Source organism: Pollicipes pollicipes, unplaced genomic scaffold, assembly GCF_011947565.3.
Source record: "Pollicipes pollicipes isolate AB1234 unplaced genomic scaffold, Ppol_2.1 Scaffold_3447;HRSCAF=4054_pilon_pilon_pilon, whole genome shotgun sequence".
NCBI lineage: Eukaryota > Metazoa > Arthropoda > Thecostraca > Pollicipedomorpha > Pollicipedidae > Pollicipes > Pollicipes pollicipes.
Window position 1 is genome coordinate 19551533 of NW_023596297.1, and position 19539 is coordinate 19571071.

Genomic DNA, 19539 nt, shown 5'->3' on the forward strand with positions numbered 1-19539 from the left:
GGTGTGTGCGATGGCTCTGGTGCGTGCGATGGCTCTGGTGGGTATGTGGGATGGCTCTGGTGTTTCCGTAGGCTCGTGTAGCCGGGACGGACTCGGAGCGTTTGACCGGCGCTGGCGTGAGAGAGGCGTGACTTGACTGGAGCATCCGCCTGCCGCCCCGCCGGCAGGTGTCCTCGGTGCCGTGCGAGGCCGAGGAGCTGGACCGCGAGCTGATCTGGGCCCAGCTGCTGAGCTCGCGCGCCGCTGGCTTCCTGATGGGCGCCTCATGCGGCGGCGGCAACATGAAGGTGGTCGACGCAGACTTCAAGAAGATGGGACTGCGGCCTCGGTGAGAGCACGGCCGGCTCCCTGGTTTTACCACTCCAGTGAAGCTGGTGTCAGTTATAGCATGCTATTAGCTTTGTTTGGAAAACACTTGATCGTCGATTCAGATGCTGGTCTCAGTGTGTTTCACGTCCGCTCTGCGAAATCCGATTGAGTGACATTGTGTGCTAGGACTCATCTCAGCGTTGTTATGAAGCCTCAGGGCAATAGATGCCACGTAAATAGACTGCTGATGGCAAGAGATGGCTCACAAGCACGCTGTTTTGCTGGCTAACGTGACGTGGTTTTGTCAGCTGGGCGCCTCTTTGTGAGGTCGTCCGGAGTGGTGCGAATTACCGGGCTTGGCTTCCTTTTTGGCTACTGTACGTGTGACTATCCAGTTCATTCAACGCCCCTCGTTATTCGCCCCTGACGCTTCTCGTTAATCGGTGATCAGGCCAGCTGGCCTTCGCTGTCCGTTCCCCCGCTGTTATCTCACCTGTGCGGGATCTGTGATAAGCCATCGCTTGCCTCAACCGTCCTCTGATAAACCGTCCGCCCCAACCTGTCCGCCTTGTTCATCCTCTGATTTGCCGCCGCCTGGCCTTGGCCATCTTGTGATTGGTCCCTGTTTGCGTTGTGAGCCCCCTGATTGGGCGCCGCCCGCCATGGCTGTGGCCTGACTGGCGGCCGCACCCCCAGCCACGCGTACTCGGTGCTGGACGTGCGGGAGGCGGCCGGCTACCGGCTGCTGCGGCTGCGCAACCCATGGGGCCACTTCTCGTGGTGCGGCGAGTGGAGCGACGCCTCCGCCAGCTGGACGCCCGAGCTGCGCGCCGCCCTGCGCACCAGCGCCGACGGCGACGGCGGCGGCGTCTTCTGGATCAGCTACGACGACCTGCTGAGGTGCGCGGTCGGGGCGGCAGCGGCGGCGGCGCCGTTCGGAGCCAGCGGTCTGTGCGTGGGGAGGAGGGGGCAGGGCAGGGGTATCGGAGGAATTCGGTCGGATGGGTCCAGCAGTGGAGGGTCGGGGTCGGGCCCGGAGATCGATGGACTCGCCCGTGGCTGATGGCGTCTGGGAAGGCTGTGCGTGATTCCTCGTTTGCGGTTATCTGAACAAAGTGCAGGTCAAAAGTGCCAGTAGCATCCACCGATAGCGTGGACACTCGTGCGATCTGTGCCCGGCCTGAGCCGCGCTGGCCATCATCGGCGCCCTGCTTCGCCGCCAGGTACTTCGACTGTATCGACATCTGCAAGGTCCGGCACGACTGGCACGAGGTCCGGCTCACCGGGTGGCTGCCGCCGCTCAGCTCCGCGCGCCACCTGTCGGCCTACCTGCTGACTGTGCCGGAGCCGGCCGAGGTGGAGCTGACGCTGTTCCAGCAGGGGCAGCGCAACTCCAAGAAGGCGGCCCGGCTCCAGCTGGACCTGTGCGTGGCCGTGTTCCGGGCGCCGGCGCGGCCGCCGTACACGCCCGGTGCGCTGGTGCAGCACTCGCGGCGACAGGTGCGTGCGGATGGCCGCAGACTGGTGTCGGCTGCGCCCGCACCCGTCTAGTGCGGCCTGAAGATTCTCGCCCTGTCTCCGGTGCGGCCTGATGATCTCGCCCTGTCTCCGGCGCGGCGTGATGATCTCGCCCTGTCTCCGGTGCGGCGTGATGACCTCGCCCTGTCTCCGACGCGGCGTGATGACCTCGCCCTGTCTCCGACGCGGCGTGATGATCTCGCCCTGTCTCCGACGCGGCGTGATGATCTCGCCCTGTCTCCGGTGCGGCGTGATGACCTTGCCTTGTCTCCGGCGCGGCGTGATGACCTCGCCCTGTCTCTGGTGTGATGACCTCGCCCTGTCTCCGGCGTGATGACCTTACCCTGTCCCCGGCGCGGTGTGATGACCTGGTCTCGCCGTCGCTGCGCAGGTCCGCGGCTTCGTCGGGTGCAACGCCATGCTCGAGCCGGGAAACTACCTGGTCTGCTGCCTGGCGTTCAACCACTGGCAGACGGTTGCGGCCGGCTCCGAGGAGCAGTACCCGCGCCACGTGCTGGCGCTGCACGCCGGCCGCCACCTGGCCGTGGAGCGCGCGCCGGCCGAGCCGCACCAGCTGGCGGATGCTATCGTGCAGCTGACGCTGGCTCGCGGACAGCGACACGAGGTGGGCCAACCGGCACGCAGAGGAGGGGGGGGGGGGGGCGGGGGTAGGCTGGTGCCTGTTCATCGGACGTCGGGTCGAGGCCAGGGGCGAGGCTGGGCACGGCTGGGTCGGAGCTGACAACTGACCCAGAGAGGGCACCCAAGCGACTGCCGCTATATTGTGTCTGGGACGGTGAGGAGCATTCATGGTGCGAGATGGCAGCAATGCCTCGGGGGCAGGCCTTTCTCTAATGCGAGAGTCTGGAACTGAGTGCGATCTCCCAGCATGTGACATCCAACCCAGTCGCCTCTCCTCCTGACCCTGCGCTCGGACTTAAGCCGCGCCGCCGTTGGCCGTGTCCGAAGCTGACCTTGGCCGTTCTCCGCCGGCGGCAGGGCCGCGAGGGAATGACGACCTACTACCTGACCAAGGGCTGGGCCGGCCTGGTGGTCATGGTGGAGAATCGCCACCCGGACCGCCACATCCAGGTGACGTGCGACTGCAGCAACAGCTACAACGTGGTGTCGACGCGGGCCGAGCTGCGCACGGCCGATGCCGTGCCGCCGCTGCACCGGTGAGGCTCGGGCTGCCCAGGAGGGCCGGGGTGAGGCTCGGGCTGCCCAGGAGGGCCGGGGTGAGGCTCGGGCTGCGGAGGAGGGCTGGGGTGGGGCTCAGGCCGCTCAGGAGGGTCGGCGTGGGGCTCGGACTGCCCAGGAGGGCCGGGGTGAGGCTCGGGGTGCCCAGGAGGGCCGGGGTGAGGCTCGGGCCGCTCAGGAGGGCCGGGGCGAGGCTCGGGGTGCTCAGGAGGGCCGGGATGAGGCTTGAACTGCGCAGGAGGGCGGGGGTGAGGCTCGGACTGCCCAGGAGGGCCGGGGTTGAGGCTCAGGTTGCTCAAGAGGGTCGAGATAATGCCCGGGCTGTTGAGGTGTGACCGCTTGATCTGCTTCTCTTCAAATTCTGAGTTGCTGTGCGCCGAAGCCATGTCAACCCCTCGAAGCGAGCCAGCCGTATGCACGTGTCGCAGTTGAGTGCGGCATTCGAATCCAAGGCGCTGTGACATGCCGAGACGCCAAACGCGAGCTGCCCGGTGGCCCGGTCCCGGCCCGGTGATCTGGCTGTCTCCCATCAGGACGGCGGCTGCGCGCGCACGGCCGACCCGGTCTCCCCGTGAAGTATTCTCTGTCGAGGTACAGGCCCCGTGTGCTGACGGCCGTCCGTGTCGGCTCCCACAGGCAGGTGATCATAGTGCTGACTCAGCTGGAGGGCAGCGGCGGCTTCTCCATCACGCACCGGCTCACCCACCGCGTCTCTTTGTCGGCCGGCCTGGCCGACTGGGGCCCGGCCGGCGCCGCCCACGTGCCAGCCATAGGCCCTGACGTGGTCGGCCTGCACGGGCCGCGGCCAATCTGAGGGCGGGTCAGGTCAGGTCAGGGTGCGACGGACGCGGGACAGGCCGGAGTTCTGAGATGTAGCTGATTCTTTCGGTCTGACCGCGTAAGGCCCGGTCCAGTCAGGCTCGCCCGGGCAGACCAAGGGCAGACCAGACCAGACCAGACCAGACCAGACCGGACCGAGGGTCTGATCGGCCTTGACGGCCCGACGCCGTCCTCTCAGCTCTCAGGGAGTGCGTAGTCGTCGGGTAGTGGCGCCAGCCGTCCTGTAGGTAGACGCAGAAGCTGCCGCGGCGGAGGCCGAGCCCCGCGGCGTGGCGCTGCGCCCGCCGCCGGGATGCGGGGCGGGCGCTCTGCTCTGTATCGGTCGTGAACGAGGCTGGGATTCTGCTCTGCCAGCCGGCTTCAGCGCGCGGTCAGTGTGTGTAGGCAGATGACATGAGCCTGTGAGGAGAAGCAATGGTGTTGCACCGAAGATTGTAGGATATGAATTGAGACCACCGCTATTTGCATGTGATGTATGTGTTGCGTTTGTATGTCGTCCCATTTATATCGCCTTTATGCGTGTGTGCTGATCAGACGTGCTCAAGAGAGCTGACAGGTTAGGGTATGGAAGTCAGGTCCAGCAGTCTAGTGACGCCTTGGGGTCCTTGCTAAAGGTACTAACTCCCGTAAGGTATGTGAACTGCGAAAGGTACGGACTTAAGGTATGCGAATTGTAGGCGTTTCGTCCAATCCAGTATTAAGCGATTATTAGTGGATGGTGTGATTACGCAGTTTATCTTACTGATTCATGTTTGATGGAAGGCTGTATCCACCTGAAGCAGCGACGCACCGAACTATCTCACCGAGGCTATATGGTTGTGTTTTGTTAGCAGTGTTCCCGCAGTGCACATTGCTGTTGTCACGATCCAGGATTCGTTGCGTATCGTTGTCTCACGTTGTGATGACGCTTGACGTTCTCCGGCTGTCTATGTCTGCATCATTGTGTGCCAACCCCGCCGCACCGCCAGTCCCTCGCTCACCGGGCCGTGGTGTTTATCCCGCGCCGTCCGCTGCTGGTGACACCTGTCGGCGCCGCCAGGCTACTGTGCTTCCCATGGCCGCTGATGGTGGCGCCACCTGGCACCCGATGGGCCATTTTGTTTCCGTCGCCGTTCGCGCGTGCTGCAACCTGTCCCGCGGTTCGGTGTCCGTCGCTCTGCAGGGGCTGACGCCGCTTCTGCCCTCCCGTCCTGCTGCTGCTGGTTCGCGCGTCAGCAGTCCCCAGGGCGACAGCAGTGACAGTGATTCCCCGTACGTCTGCGACAGCAGCGACAGTGGTCCCCCGTGCGTCTGCGACAGCGATGACAGTGGTCCCCCGTACGTCTGCGCCCACCAGAGATCTCGTTCTCCACATCGCTGGAGGATCTCAGACGATGGGGAGGCCACACACACACACAGGCTACACGCGGATGCGGATGACATTTAAGGGACATGGCGCGGACGGACTGGGTTCGATACGCCTCGCAGGCTTGCCGGGCGCTTCTACCTCCTTGTGCTTCGCCATACTGAGGGTTGCGCACGCGTTTTATTTTGGTCATGATGCGCTGTTTAATGCATCTCCGTGATTTACGCCAAGTTCATGGCCGCTCATAGTTGCATCCGTTTGCGCTAAAGCGCAACGTTTCATCAGCTGAATGCATCATGCAAATCGGCACCACCAATCACTACCTGATTGATCAGTATTGCCTCGAGATAGTCAGCTATACCACCAAGATGTAGTTCGGCTTGATTTTTTTCAAGTGATTAGTCACAGGCTGTTTCTGTGGCTGCCCCGGCGCCATTTTGTGGAAGTTTTCGCATCGCTAAACTGACGTTGCTTAGACTGTGAAATAGCCGCTACTGCCGTCTGGTCTGGGATGCGCGAGCGCTGCTTCGGCGGAGAAATTTGTCAACTTTGATTTAGAACAGAGTAGCAGGCAGATAATCAAAAGCGAATACGGCTTTGCTCGTCACGCGATGCTGTCCACGCTCGGATCCGCCCTGTGGACGCTGGAGCCCCTTGCGTACTGCTGCACTTAGAGCGTAGCGTGACATGGCAGCGGGTGTCGACCCGCGCCAGCCGAGGCGCCGCCGCCGCCCTCAGCCGCCGTTAGACACGACGGCGCGCCGTCTGGCGCTAGACGAGACGTCGGCCTCGTTGCCGGTGGACCTCGCTCGCGGTGGTGCTCGCGCTGTGGTCGCCGAGAGCCGCGGCGCCGCCGACCTGACCTCGATTTGGCCAGTATCTGTTGTGTGTGGGCGCGTCTGGTGACTGCGGCTCGCACGTCGCCGTCGCGGGACGGGGAGGTGCGTGTGTGTGTGTGTGTGTGTGTCACACAGGTCCAGTGGGTCTCCCGGGCCCTCGGACAGGGGCGGGCTGTGAGCCAGCGGGTCTCCTCAACCCCGCCGCGTCACCAACGCTGAGCACCAATGCCTGCGAGTGGTTAGATCCCCGTCGCGACGGTAAGGCATCGGCTGACGCGGCGCTCGCAGCGCGGGCCGCTCGCGGTCCCGACCAGGGGTGGGCGGCGTCAGGGAGCGCAGCCCAGCTGAGAGGCGCCGGGCTGCGCGTCGGCAGCGAGCCGTCCGTCCGTCATCGATGGCCTCCGCCGGCACCACGTCAGGGGTGTCAGCCACCGGCGGCCCCGCCCGGCCGCTGCCGACGCCGAGCGTCGCGGGCCGGAGCGTCCTGCTCCCGCCTGCTTCACAGCCGGCGGTGGTGGATCGCTCCGCGCTGGACGCGGCGGCGACGGCAGCCAGACGGCCGCTGGTGGCTCTGTACACGCTCTGGCTTGGGGCGCCGGCCGAACCGTATGAAGAAGACGTGGTGTTTGTATTCTGTCAACCCGTGTGTGTCGTTGGCGAGTACTCTTTTCACCAGTGCGTGTAATACATGCCTTTTATGAATGTCTAGTTCTATTGACATCGCGAGAATTTTCGTGCTCGTAGCTCCGCAAGTGATAGTCTGGACTATCACTACGCTACTACGCTACGCCAAGCATGCCGAATAACCGTCCTGGAACCCAAATTTCTGTAGATGGGGAGGGACGGGCATCCCGGGGCCTGTGTCTGTGACTTCTTCCATGTCAGAGAACGAGTAATTATGTAAATATGGGAGACTCGACCACGTCTCGACGATGTCCATGTGCATTGCGTCTGGCCGAGCAGATGGCGGACTGTTCCACTGTTGAGAAGCTGTTTATGGGAACGGTGACGTCATGATGCCACCACTGGCACTCGAGCTTGCAGCCTGCAAATAAACAGGCACGTGCCACTCGTGATAGCGCGCCGCCACAGAACTGGCCTGGGAGGAGAATTTCGTGCTTCCATCGAGAACACTCGAGTGAAGCTGCTGAAAATGTAAAATCAGTGGCTCAAATGTGTTCACGTTCGGACTCACTCCGTGTGTCGTGCGACAGGCTGAGCGCTGGTCACACGTGTGTTGTCCGCGCTGGTGCTCCGGCGGTGTGTCAGTTACACGCAGTAATCACCTCTGATTGGCCAGACGACTGATTGATTGGCTAGACGACTGATTGGCCAGACGGCTGATTGGCTAGACCGCTGATTGACCAGGTCAGGCCGCGACGGCCGGCGCCCGTGGTGCGAGGCCTCGAGATCAATCATTGGACGGGTTCTCCATCAGAGACGTGGGACATACCATACGTGAGAGCGGCCTCAAACGGCCCGCGGCGTGCGGTCATTGTCACCTCTGCTCCTGTGCGCCGTCGGCGTGATGACCTCGATGACCTTTGACCCCGCGGCCGACGAACGTCGGCGCTCGTGGCGACGCGCTCCTCGGTCACCTCTCGCACGGACCTGGCCTTGGCACCGGCCGCGGCGCTGGCGACAGCAGACGCTCATCCGCGCGACATCCCAAACCGTACAGTCGGCACAGCCGGCAGCGGCCCTGGTGCCTGCCGCTGTCGCTGGACCCAGGACTCGGCGTTCGAAGGTCGGCCGTGCATTACGAAACCGTGCGCCGATTCCGCTTAGAGGAAACCGGGGCGCTCGGAGGTCGTGATGATCGCATGTCGCGGCCTACGTCTGCCGGTATGTGTACAGTGAAGGCCTACCGGCTGTCCGCGTCACATGACTATCTCGTCAGTCATCACAATATGCCTGACAGTGCCTAGATCTATTTTTTTTTAAAGTCGGATGCGACTTGTAACTTACGGAGAAACAGGGAAGCTGCGTACCTGAACCGTAATGGATGGGCTCGGCAAGAAGAACATATCGCTGAAGGCGCAAACCCGTGCGAAAGAAGCTCTCGCTCACGTATATGGGCGGGACCATGTGCTTTGGATGAGAGAGCTGTCCACCGGGTCGGTGATTTTCCGAACCATCATCACGCGTGACCCGTGTAAACGCGCCTCGCCTCCTCGACATCAATGTGGGTTTGGGCGAGGTCGCCAAAAAACTAAACAGGTGATAATATCTCGCGTCCCTGTGAACCGTTCTCCAATAAATTAAATCTCCTCACGTAGTAGACTTCAGGAGGAGACCTCTGACCACGGCGGCGACGCTCAACAGCGCAAGGGATTTATTATCGGTTTGCATTTCGATTCAGCATGCCGGGTCCTCCCTACGCGCAGAGCAGTGGTGCATTTGTGGGCCTCTGCATCTGTACCTGCACGGGCGAGTTTTCGCCGCTCACTCAGCAACTTCAGCTGACCGGCAGCGCCGTGGAAGGCCGCAGACGTTGCGTAAGGCGCGCACGGCGGCTTCCAGCACTGCCGTGGCCGGCTCGCAGCATGCAGGATGGGAGTGGATCATTAGCATGCGGCCGGGCGGTGGCGGCGGCGGTGGCGGCGTCACCTTGGCGACTGTGCGCGGCGCTGCGCCGGGCGCGGCCTATCGCGCCATCGGGCCGACCGACCAGCCGGCACCAGGGGGCGGCCGGGCCTCCCGGGAGGCCGCGCACACGGCTCGCGCCCTGACAGCAGTGGTGCCACGCTCCTGCTGGCAGCCAGTGGAACCGTAGCTGCAGGCCGTGAGATATACGGGGCGACACGACGCGAGCTGTTGGCTGCCTGCGCCTGGGAGGCCGCTAAGGTAGGGCTCATCCGAACTCCGTACTGTGCATTTTTCACTTTCTATGGGGCCACGGAGCAACAGTTTCTTACTGTCCGAGGTCATGACGTTAATAATGCGAGCATCATTGTTAATAGACTCAAACCACGGCCGTGAGCACCAAATCCGCCGCTACCTCACTGTGCATGACCCAACGCCGCCAAATCTGGGCATCGCCGAATCGAACACTGATTTCCCGCGGGGTAACGCCAGAAGCTTGATGGCTTGAAGTCGCTTGGAGGCAATCAGGAGATTGGCATGGGGTTTTCCCAGACAGCAATGTTACCCGGAGATGATCTTGGTACCGGTTCTGTAGATGCCGATGCTGAATGAAGTGGAGATCCTGCCTCCGCCCAGCGGGCTGGAGCGCGAGCACAGCACGATCTTCACTCCCGAGGCTGTGCAATTCCTGACCGACTGCTACAGACATTTCTGCGCCGATGTGCAGGCGGTTAGTGACTTGATGTTTTGTGCCATGGTTTATGCACTAAGCAGCTGCTCCGTGAATTTTGCGAGAAATGTGACACGGTGTCTTTGGAAAAGGACAGTTTCAGCTTGATGCACGTTTGGTTGGCGTGTATAATTATCGTCGGTGACCGGGTGTTGGATCGCAAGGGCATAGCGTGGCGTCCCGAAAACGGGCGCTCCAAATCAAACTATCCTCAAGTCCGATATTTGCATGCATCACCACTGTGCTGCCCACGGACTTCTCCACCTACCGCGCATACCGTGGAATGGGAAAGTCTATGGGTAAATTTGATGCGGTTGTGTAACGACCTGACCTGCTCTTGAGCGGTAGTGACGACGGGGTCACGCCCACGACCCCGAGGTCGAATCTTTTTCTCGGTGCACGCACTACATTAGCAGCGCTCGTACAGCAGCCGGTACTGCTGCTGCGGCAGTACGTCTGCAGTTTAAAATCTTCCTTTACATCTGGTCAGACAAAAGAAAACTAATCTAACCAATGAAGGACAACGCTTTTAACCACTGCCCTCTCAAGAAAAAAATGGGATCATCAGACATGAATGTCACCACATTATAACAAATCGGTCGAGAATATTTCACTTGGCGATAAAAATGACACGATCGCACGCAACCATTGGAGCTCGCATCCTAAACGAGACTCGGCCCTACGTTAGGCCAGCAAACATTGCCCTAGGTTTGCACTCTCGCTGACTTTAAAACAAACATCAGCAAGCCTTACAGGGCTGCTTCGGGTTCTGGCAGCAGCAAAGACGGGAGGTAGGCAGTAAAAGCGTCGGCTTCGTCTCTGAAAAATCCCATTGGTGAAAAACAGCGAAACAACCTCATGGCGTTAATGAGAAGTAACGAGGCAAAACCGCGTTTGCTCCCACCCCACCTCCACAGAAGATCGGTCGCCACTGATATCATACCTACGTACTCGGCCCGCCCACGCGCGCCTCTCATTCTCGTCCGGCCGCCAGCTGTACGACGCCCGGAGGCAGCGTCAGCTGACGCTCGACAGTGGCGGCGCGCTGCCAACGTTCGCGGCGCAGTCAGCTGAGCTGCAGGCTGGCTGGACGGTGGCGCCTCTGCCGGCCGGACTGCGCGACCGACGGCTGGACTTAGGCGACGTGACGCCAGCCGACCTGGCTCGGCTGACGCTCGCCCTCAACACTCCTGCGTCTGGCGTCCAGGTAAAGCTAGGTGACGCCACTGGCGCTGGTGGTGGTAGCGGTCGATAGATGTCGCCACTGTCGAGATGCAAGCTATGTGCTGGGTGAACGGTTCCTCTTCACATGGCGGGCCTCACGCCATGACAACACGTTTCCTGTGTTATCTCCTGTGTTGCTGTACTCCTATCAGTTCGGATAAATTGGGTTGGCTATTAGAACTTTATTATTTTAAATAACGGGTTGCCTATATAAATTGGGATAAATTGGCTGTTCCGGCGTCTGCGTATTGTGATACGTGATGCGTCTTATCTACACATAAATCACAGACGACATGTCGCATTCGCTTCGTCTCAAGACAAATGAAACCAGCAAAAGATGCTTTCTCACCGCTGTGGCGCAAATAATCGGGTCGCAGTTTCCTTTTTCCTGCGAGGAGACTGTGGCAGGCTGCAGGGCCGTTCACCAGCGCGCCACTCACCGTCCGTCGCGTCTGCTGCGTTCGCAGGTGGACTTTGACGACGGCCACTGCCCGACCTGGCGTAACCAGATGCTGGGCTGGCACCACGTGATGCTGGCATGCAGCGGCCAGCTGTCGGCGCCGGCGCTGGAGGCGGCGCCCGTGCTCATGATCCGGCCCAGGGCCTGGAACATGACAGAGTACAACGTCCTTGTCGACGGGAGTCCGGTGCCGGGCGCGCTGATCGACTTCTGGTGAGAACGCCAGAGGCTGGGTCAGCGCCCTGAGCGGCGGCGCGGGCGCTGAGAACGCCAGAGGCCGGGTCAGCGTCCTGGGGGCGGCTCGGGCGCTGAGAACGCCAGAGGCCGGGTCAGCGTTCTGGGCGGCGGCTCGGGCGCTGAGAACGCCAGAGGCCGGGTCAGCGTTCTGGGCGGCGGCTCGGGCGCTGATATCGCCGGCCACGCTGTGAAAGCCGACTTTCGGAGATCGAGGAGTGTTTGTCAAATGTACCCGACGGAGGTGGAACAGCAGTCCTGTCATAGCTTCAAACCATGTCGAGTTTGAACTCAAGCTACGCGATTGCCCCGCTGCGACAGAGTTGCCCGATTTACGTCCTGCTTCCTAGCGCAACCGGCCTTGCCTTTCTCTCTGGAGAGAGAGAAAGAGAGAGAGAGAGAGAGAGAGAGAGAGAGAGGAGAGAGAGAGAGAGATAGAAGAGAGAGAGAGAGAGAGAGAGAGAGAGGAGAGAGAGAGAGAGAGAGAGGAGAGAGAGAGAGAGAGAGAGAGAGAGAGGAGAGAGAGAGAGAAGAGAGAGAGAGAGAGAGAGGGAGAGAAGAGAGAGAGAGAGAGAGGATAGAGAGAGAGAGAGAGAGAGAGAGAGAGAGAGAGAGAGAAGAGAGAGAGGGAGAGGGGAAGTGAGAGGGAGGGAAAGGGAGACGGAGACGGAGACGGACGGACGGACGACTCCCACTGGCACATGCTTTAGCTGCGTCTTTTCGGCAGCGTACTGATGTTCCACTGCGGCTCTCGATTGGCTGAGGCCGGTCGAGGTCCCGCCCTCTACCTGCCCAAGCTGGAGGCGGCACTCGAGGCCAGACTCTGGGCTCAGATTTTTTCGTCTGGACCGAGCAGAAGCTGGGCATGGAGAGAGGTAATGAAATTACATAATGGACGGCTTTTACTCTTTTAGTCTTTTAGTTCCGGGGAAGTCCATTGTCTCATTTCTGCGATAGCTCTGCTATGGCTGTAAAACAGGACCATCGTGAAATATTCATGGCCTTAAAGAAAGTTCGTTGGCTTGAAATTGCGCCCATGCTGCATTTCACATTAGAGACAAATTCAACTCATAAAAGGCCCTGCCACACGGCGGCGTGCCTGCAGTCTCCAACTGTCATCTCACAATCCAGGGACAACGATGCCGGCTTTATGTTTCAATAATGTTTAAAGTAAAAGAAAGTCGATATCTTTCACGCATGTAAAAGAGTGTCGATGGCTTTCACGCATGACCCATATTTCAGCGCACACAGGGTGCCAGAAGTGCGAAGGTGTGAAGGGGGGGGGGGGGCATCAAGGGAAGTGCGCCAGGGGCAAATGAGATTCCACGTCCGTTGAAACAAGATTTGTTCGCCGTTTTGACGACCCGAAATTATTTGATTTCAGGAACGATTCGGAGCCTGTCTCATGATTGAGAACATCCTGGCGGCGTTCGAGGTTGAGGAGATGCTGTATGAGCTGCGGGACCACTCCCTGGGCCTGAACTGCGGCATGTGGGACTATGCCGCCTCCTTTATCAGCAAATTTGGTGAGCATCCAGCCCCAGCGCAGTCTGAGAGACGTCATAGATGGGACAGGGATACGACGCATCGGTGCGAACGAGTGATGTGGATGAATATAGCGTCCTTCACGGGTGCGGACATTTGTAGAGCATCAATGCACAGCTGATGAATGTCGACACACTCAAGGTCATGTTCTCATCGAGTGATCGGCACATTTGACCAGTTCCCGACGAGTGCCTGCCAGCACCTCACCGTCCATGGTTGGTGTTGCCCTGCCGTGTGTCCCCGATGACCGTGCAGCTGCCCCTGCCTAACAGCTCGCCGGTCGCAGCTTCTCACCGGCCCCGGACTTGTTATCGTTCTGGTGACGTGACTCCTGCCCGAGCTCCTGCTCCTGCCAACGTATCTCCTGTCCAAGCTTCTGCTCCTGCTTGTGTAACTCCTGCCCGAACTCCTGACCTTGCTGACGTAACCCCTGCCCGAACTCCTGACGCTGTCGACGTAACTCCCACCCAAGGTCCTGCTCCCGCTAATGTAACTACTTTCCGAACTCCTGTTCCTGCCAACGTGACCTCTGCCCGAGCTCCTGACCCTTCTAACGTAGCACGCGCCCGACAGCTCGCAGGCCGGAGTTCGTGCTGCCGGACCGTGGGCCTCACATCACGATGGAGGCGCCATTCATGGCTGCCTACTTGCGCCACATGATCGAGGTGGGCCACCGTCACCAGGTGCCCGTCACGGCCGGCATGGCGCCGCAGATCCTGCCTGACGACCCGGAGATGAGGTCAGTGGCAGGGGCGTCGCCAGGCAGCACGTCCGGGGGATCAGTCGCCGCGCGCGGGGGTGTCGCGAAAGGAATATTTTATGTTGCTCTTTAAAGATGAAAATCCGGATACGAGACTGTTGCTCTGGTTAATGGTTCGGAAAGAATGTCGGATAGTCAGTTTGATGGTATTGCCTTATTCGAAGGACGTTCGTATCCGGGAAAAAATGAGTCATGTCAACCGCAACAGCAGCCGACAGAAACCAACTGATATCAAGTACTGGGGTTGTTCATGGTCGAACATCCGGTAGAACTAATTTTACACGCACGCTCATTTTTTCGGAACGTCATGCCTAATATCCTTGCATAAAATGATAAACACGATGCCAGATCCTGCACGCTGGCCGCGAGCGAAAGTCGGTGGCAAGGGCGCCGTCAGGCGACACGGCAGGGAGGTCATCAAACGCAGCCTGTGTGTTCGGGAATGTTATCACAAACAGACGCCATCTGACTGACCGGCCCGTTGTCAGGAACTCGATCATCACGGCCGTGGTGCTCTCCAAGCGCGCAGAGATTGAGGCTGGAGTGGACGGCTTTCTGGCGTACGACCCGAACCTTGTGCCCGCTCTGATGCAGGTCAGATCATGCACTCTCCACCTCTCAGATCCAGATTAAAGCTGGTGTTTAATCGTGGCCAGGGCCGGACCCGTTCTGGGTCTTTTGTTACTGCGGTCAGGATATGCTGGCGATATGAAGACACTTGCCGCTGAATATGCTATGATATGAGATGCAGGGTTGTAGTTTCCTATGCAGTTGGGGGCTCCAGCGAACCCTTCCCTTCCAAACACACACTCACACACAAACACTTTGAGAACAAATTGGGCCAAAGTTCCAGAGACACGTTTCTTGGAGGCAGGCTTCGTCATGTCTCACTGCCCAACCTCCTCCCCAAAGTCCTTTTGCGAAACTTCATCCCTGAATAGGCATGAGTCTCGTTTCAGTGTAGTAAATATCCGCGACACCACCATCCATTACACCTGTTGCTTTACGATCAGTTGAATGGGACAGGATGATACGGGTCGCATGGTAATGCTCTAAATCCTGGCCCACTGCCGCCTTTGGGGTCGAATCAGCGAGCCTTCCCTGCGACTAGATTTATTGCCTGAGCGCGAATTTGGAGTCATCAGGAAGGTAATGATTCAGAGTTCGCGTTTTTTTGTGACCGGCTGGGCAATCATGGGATGACGGAGCGAAAAAAACTAGCCCCAACCCCGTGTATGTCTCATTCGCTCCCATATCCGCAACAGAAGGTCTCTGATAAGTCTACACCAAGGGCTTTCTGTCATTTTTACAGTGTTTCCGCGCCTGAGAGCTCTCACATGATCAGACACCACTTCGCAGCCCCTGCGTATGCCTCTAACGCGGTTTCTTGCGCAGTTGTGGGAGTTGCAGGTCCCACGGCAGGTAGCGTCACCTGACAACTCGCAGTTGCTGACGCTGCCGAAAGGCGGCGCTACCAGCGCCGGCCTGCACGAGAACGTGTGCGTGACGCTGCTATTCATCCACGCGTGGCTGCACGGACGCGGCCAGTTCGCGTACCGTAGCAGGGTGGAGGACTCAGCCACCGCAGAGATATGCCGCTCCCAGCTCTGGCAGTGGTGTCGGCACAAGGTGGGCGTGAAGGCCGACCTCTTGATGACCTAGCGAAGGGCCTCTTCTGTCCCCGGCAGTCGTATCCCACCGTTCGATTTCTTGTCGACTCATGCAACTTCCCCGGAGATAGGGACAACCGCGTGGTGCATAAGCAATTTCCAGTGGAGGAAACTAGTCCTTGAACCATTTCTGACCTTTCTATGTCTTTTATTCCCGTACCATGAACATTAAGTAAACTAAGCAGCCATTAAGAAGCTATACAGAGCGACACTGTTTTGCAGTTGGTATGGATGCAGCCTTAGACGGATACGATCCTTAAGAGTTTTGTCTCCTCGCCCACTTCGCTGCTTGTCCACCTAGTCCTGAGAATCACAGCTCAAGCGGTTGACTGTGTGGTGCCATCCCCAGACGGTGCTGACCGACACGGGGACCCCGGTGACACTGGAGGCGATCCTGGAGGAGGTGAAGATAGCGGTGACGCTGCTGGAGGAGGCCGGTACCGACGTCTCGGATGCCGTGCCGCTGCTGAAGAGCCTGATCCGCAGCTCCGAGTTCGTGCCGTTCATCACCACTCACCTGAGCGAGCAGACCGTCATCCAGGAGGCAGACTGAGCCGCGGGCTGAAAGACAGGGAGTCCAGTGTCCAGTGAAAGCCACTGAGTCCATTCAGGGGTCCTTGATTCAACAGATCCCAGTACAGAGGTTCGGGACTCCGCAGAGTCTGGTGAGAAGGTCCGGACCTGGCTTGCTGAACTCGAAACAAAACAGAACAGGGCCCGACTGAACTCGTGCAAAGATCCTGGACCCGACTGAGCACAGTATAAGGACTCAAGACTTATCTGGCCTAGGCGAGGAGGTTCTGGCTTTCTGCTGCGCCCGGTGCAGAGGCCAATGACCTGGATCTTTATTAAGCCTGATGCAGAGGTCTCGGAATCTCTACTGAGCCTAGTGAAGAGGACCTGGATCTTTACTAAGCCCAGTGAAGAAAACATTGATCTTCACTAAGCTCAGTGCAGAGAACCTGGATCTCTTCTGAGCCCAGCGCAGAAGTCCTGGATCTCTCCTGAGCCCAGCGCAGAAGTCCTGGATCTCTCCTGAGCCCAGCGCAGAAGTCCTGGATCTCTCCTGAGCCCAGCGCAGAAGTCCTGGATCTCTGCTGAGCACAATGCAGAAGTCCTGGATCTCTACTGAGCCCAGCGCAGAGGTTCTGGGTCTCTACTGAGCCCGGCACAGAGGTCCTGGACTGCGACTGGGCGGGCCGGCACAGAGGTTCAAGTATCCAGCCCAGCCTGGCACTGAAGCTAGGACTGCGAGAGCGGCCAGTGCAGTTTTGCAGCTAGCTGTAGTGTGGTGCTTCGCTGTGACGTGCTTCGCCGCTCACGCCTCCACGCATGCCTCTCAAATATAAACTGAAACAGAGTCATGGCGCCTCTGGCGAGAAGTGGACGTTTTGCTCCAAGAAGACAAAACCTGTCTAGACAGACAGCCTCAGCAGCCTTGGCTACACAGCTCACGTTTGACCGGCGTTGCCCGCGGGTCAAGTCGATGACTTCCGTCACCACTTTGCCTCCGTCGGTCCAAGCACCGCCGTTGAGCTGGTCGTGGGCAGCACGGGCTGCACACCGCTCCCTCCAGGGTCACCGCGTCTCGACTCGTGACGTCAGCTCACTGTCGGGGCTGCCTGGTGACCTTGCTCGAGCTCCCGAAGAGTGCGAGTGCGTTATCGTTTTCTAGCGCTGTTTGCGTCGGTAGTGGGACAGCGCATGTTCTGAGGACGTTTCACTTTTGTAGAACCCCACGTGCTCCAGTTATTTGTTGTATTTATTCCGTTCTTTGAAAACTGCTTCCGTTGTGCTTCTTCAGGAGTGTTATTTTCGTAGCGATGCCAGTCATTGAAGCCTTTTCATTCAGTATGTTGTATCTAAAATCTGCGGAAAAATTATTTGCATGCACTTATTAGCCCGTTCCTTAGTTAACAACTACCTTTTGCATAGTCTGTTAGTGCGGCATAATGCTCGTAAAGAACATGCCACTTGACGAAGAACGCCTTTGCCGACGCTACCGGGTGGGTGATATGGGGTGTCAACGCGGGGCACGTCGTCTATGTCACATCAATCGACTTTTATAAAGCTTTGACAGCGCTGACCATCAGCGTCCCGTTGACCAAGCCGAGGGGCAGGGCGTTGATGCAAGATGGCTTCCGAGCTGCCTCAGTGGTCCCAGCCAGATGGCATGAGCTGGCTCTTCACTCGCCCCTTTGTTCCAGCGTCTCAGGGGGGTCCCTGGTTGGCCCTATCCCCTTCAGCACCTTTACGGACGACTCTCCACGTGGTAGCCTGATATCGTATTGACGGCACCCAGGTCCTTGACCTCGGCCGTCTGATGAACTGTCCATCTTTAAATACCGGCAGGGGGAAGTACTCCTAGCCGTCCAGTCCTACACCACAACCAGTTCCTTGAAGATGAATCCATTGAATGTCCATCTTGCAGTCGAGTCGTCACACGACAGGTCATCACGTATCACCTTTACGTTTTCAGCCACACAATGTGACTCCTTCACCGTCGGTGAAAGTATTGATGTTCATCATCGACCCCAACCTCTCCTGGAGGAAAAGGTTCAATTTAGCAGAGGGGCGCGCGTCCATTCCATTTTTCTTCGCGCCTGCAAAATGTATCGCCATCGTACACCCGAGACCCCGAAGCTACTTATTAAGATGGGTGTATTTCTTCAAATCCTGCACGTCTCTCGGCGTAAGACGGTGCCACCGCCCGTTACTGCAGCCCAGTTCACCAGCTGGCGTGTGCTGGTGCCAGGGTCTCATTGGGGCGCGGGATCGACGCACCTCCGCGCCCGAGACAGGGTCACCTCGGAGCGCGGGGTCCAGACAAGCACCCGCGGCGCCCAAGACAGCTACCGTGATTTTGGGTCCCACACCGAGCCTCGGGTGTGACCGTGTACGCGGTCGGGCAGGTCAGCATCCGCCCACCGACCCTCAGGTGTTGCCGTGTTACGTGGTCGGGCAGGTCAGCGTCACCCACCGACCCTCGGGTGTGGCCGTGTTACGCGGTCTGGCAGGTCAACGTCTTAGACCTCTCCCCTGTTCGACCGCCCATGTCACGGAAGGCATTGCCGTAGCGCTCGGCCCCGTCCTGGAGTCGTCTGTCGCCGGCCAGCGTATTTTTAAGCCTCACTTCCGATTAAATTGTGTATTTTCAGGTATATTTTTTCTTATATCCTTGGTATATTCTTTTCAACTGCGTCTAGGGCGCGAATAACCATTGCTGTTAACACGCTCTCAAAACCTTTAACTAACAGGCCGCGTCTTTTCATGCCCCTCAACCTTCGTTTCATGAGGGCAGCACACAAGCTTGGGCTCGAGCTGCATTCTTACCGATGGACATGAAATGGTTGCTAAATGCATGGAATGGGATGGCATGCCTGCAATCAGACGGACTTTGTAAGGGCTCCCATCGCCAATATTCATGTTACGCGACACAGCCAGCAAGAGCCATTCGGGATATATTCAAAGTTACAATACGTTCATAACCAACGTGACAGTATTTGCCGTCCTGCTTAATAAGGAAAAAATTGCACAGCAGTACTGTTGATACCTGTTTGATAAAAGCATAAATCTGTTTCCCACTCAATATGCAAACTGTGTCAAAGCATCACGAAACACGATATATAGATTGCTTTTATTTAACAACTTATGAGGTACACTTAATAAGCGTAAAAATGTCATTCTTTCAAACGCAAACGCTCAAGGAAAATAGTGAACGGGCCGCTCCAGCAGAGAACATAAACACATAGTATAAAATTAATTGTCCTCGCCAAACAAAGCAACCCATGCACTTCAAAACGAACGCACTCTCGCGTATATGCAAATTCATTTCGTCTGAAACGGCACCAAGTCGCTGGTCAGTAAAACAAGCCCAGTAGTGTGACGTCACGCCATGACGTCACACGATGCGCACATCACGCGCGGTGTCCGGGATTGCGGGCGCATAACGCACATACGAAGTATCACAAAGTCACCAAATTTCCAAACTAGGCCTCTTAAATGCGCCGCCGAGCTCAATTCCCGTCTCCGATCGGCCGTGGGATGCGCCCGGGCGCGCTTCCCGCCGGTGAGGGCCCGGCGCCCCACGGCCGCCGCGCCGGTATGACCCGTCAGTCCTGCTGAAGCCAGCAGAGCGCCGCCCCGTCACGAGCGCCCCGGGGCAGCGCCGCCAACAGCGCCCGACACTGACCGGGCCGCCCCAGACCCAGCCGGGCGGGCCGCCCCGGACCCAGCCGGGCGGGCCGCCCCGGACCCAGCCGGGCGGGCCGCCCCAGAC

The 19539-nt window shown here is 58.8% G+C and overlaps 2 protein-coding genes and 1 long non-coding RNA gene across 3 annotated transcripts in view; all 3 read left to right on the plus strand.

Annotated features, from left to right (window-relative positions):
- The window catches only part of LOC119092255 (calpain-D), a 15588-nt gene extending 8833 nt beyond the window's left edge, over positions 1–6755 (plus strand). Inside the window, exons 9-14 of the mRNA XM_037215225.1 lie at positions 168–328; positions 1006–1209; positions 1533–1809; positions 2219–2452; positions 2827–3005; positions 3664–6755. Of these exons, the coding sequence (XP_037071120.1) occupies positions 168–328; positions 1006–1209; positions 1533–1809; positions 2219–2452; positions 2827–3005; positions 3664–3841 (1233 nt within the window). The 3' untranslated portion in view covers positions 3842–6755. The remainder of the gene's footprint in view (positions 1–167; positions 329–1005; positions 1210–1532; positions 1810–2218; positions 2453–2826; positions 3006–3663) is intronic.
- A 2034-nt stretch (positions 6756–8789) lies between these two features.
- Positions 8790–10406, plus strand: LOC119092104 (uncharacterized). The gene is made up of 3 exons (XR_005093502.1): positions 8790–8898; positions 9233–9367; positions 10362–10406. It is a non-coding gene; the product is annotated as an uncharacterized LOC119092104 (long non-coding RNA).
- Positions 10407–10409: 3 nt separating this feature from the next.
- Positions 10410–16624, plus strand: LOC119092256 (malate synthase; the record flags this gene model as incomplete). The annotated part of the gene is made up of 8 exons (XM_037215226.1): positions 10410–10574; positions 11059–11264; positions 12013–12160; positions 12670–12811; positions 13404–13569; positions 14079–14184; positions 14986–15219; positions 15610–16624. Coding segments are annotated over 8 exons (1371 nt in total), but the record flags the coding sequence as incomplete, so codon positions are not given.
- Between the last annotated feature and the right edge of the window lie 2915 nt (positions 16625–19539).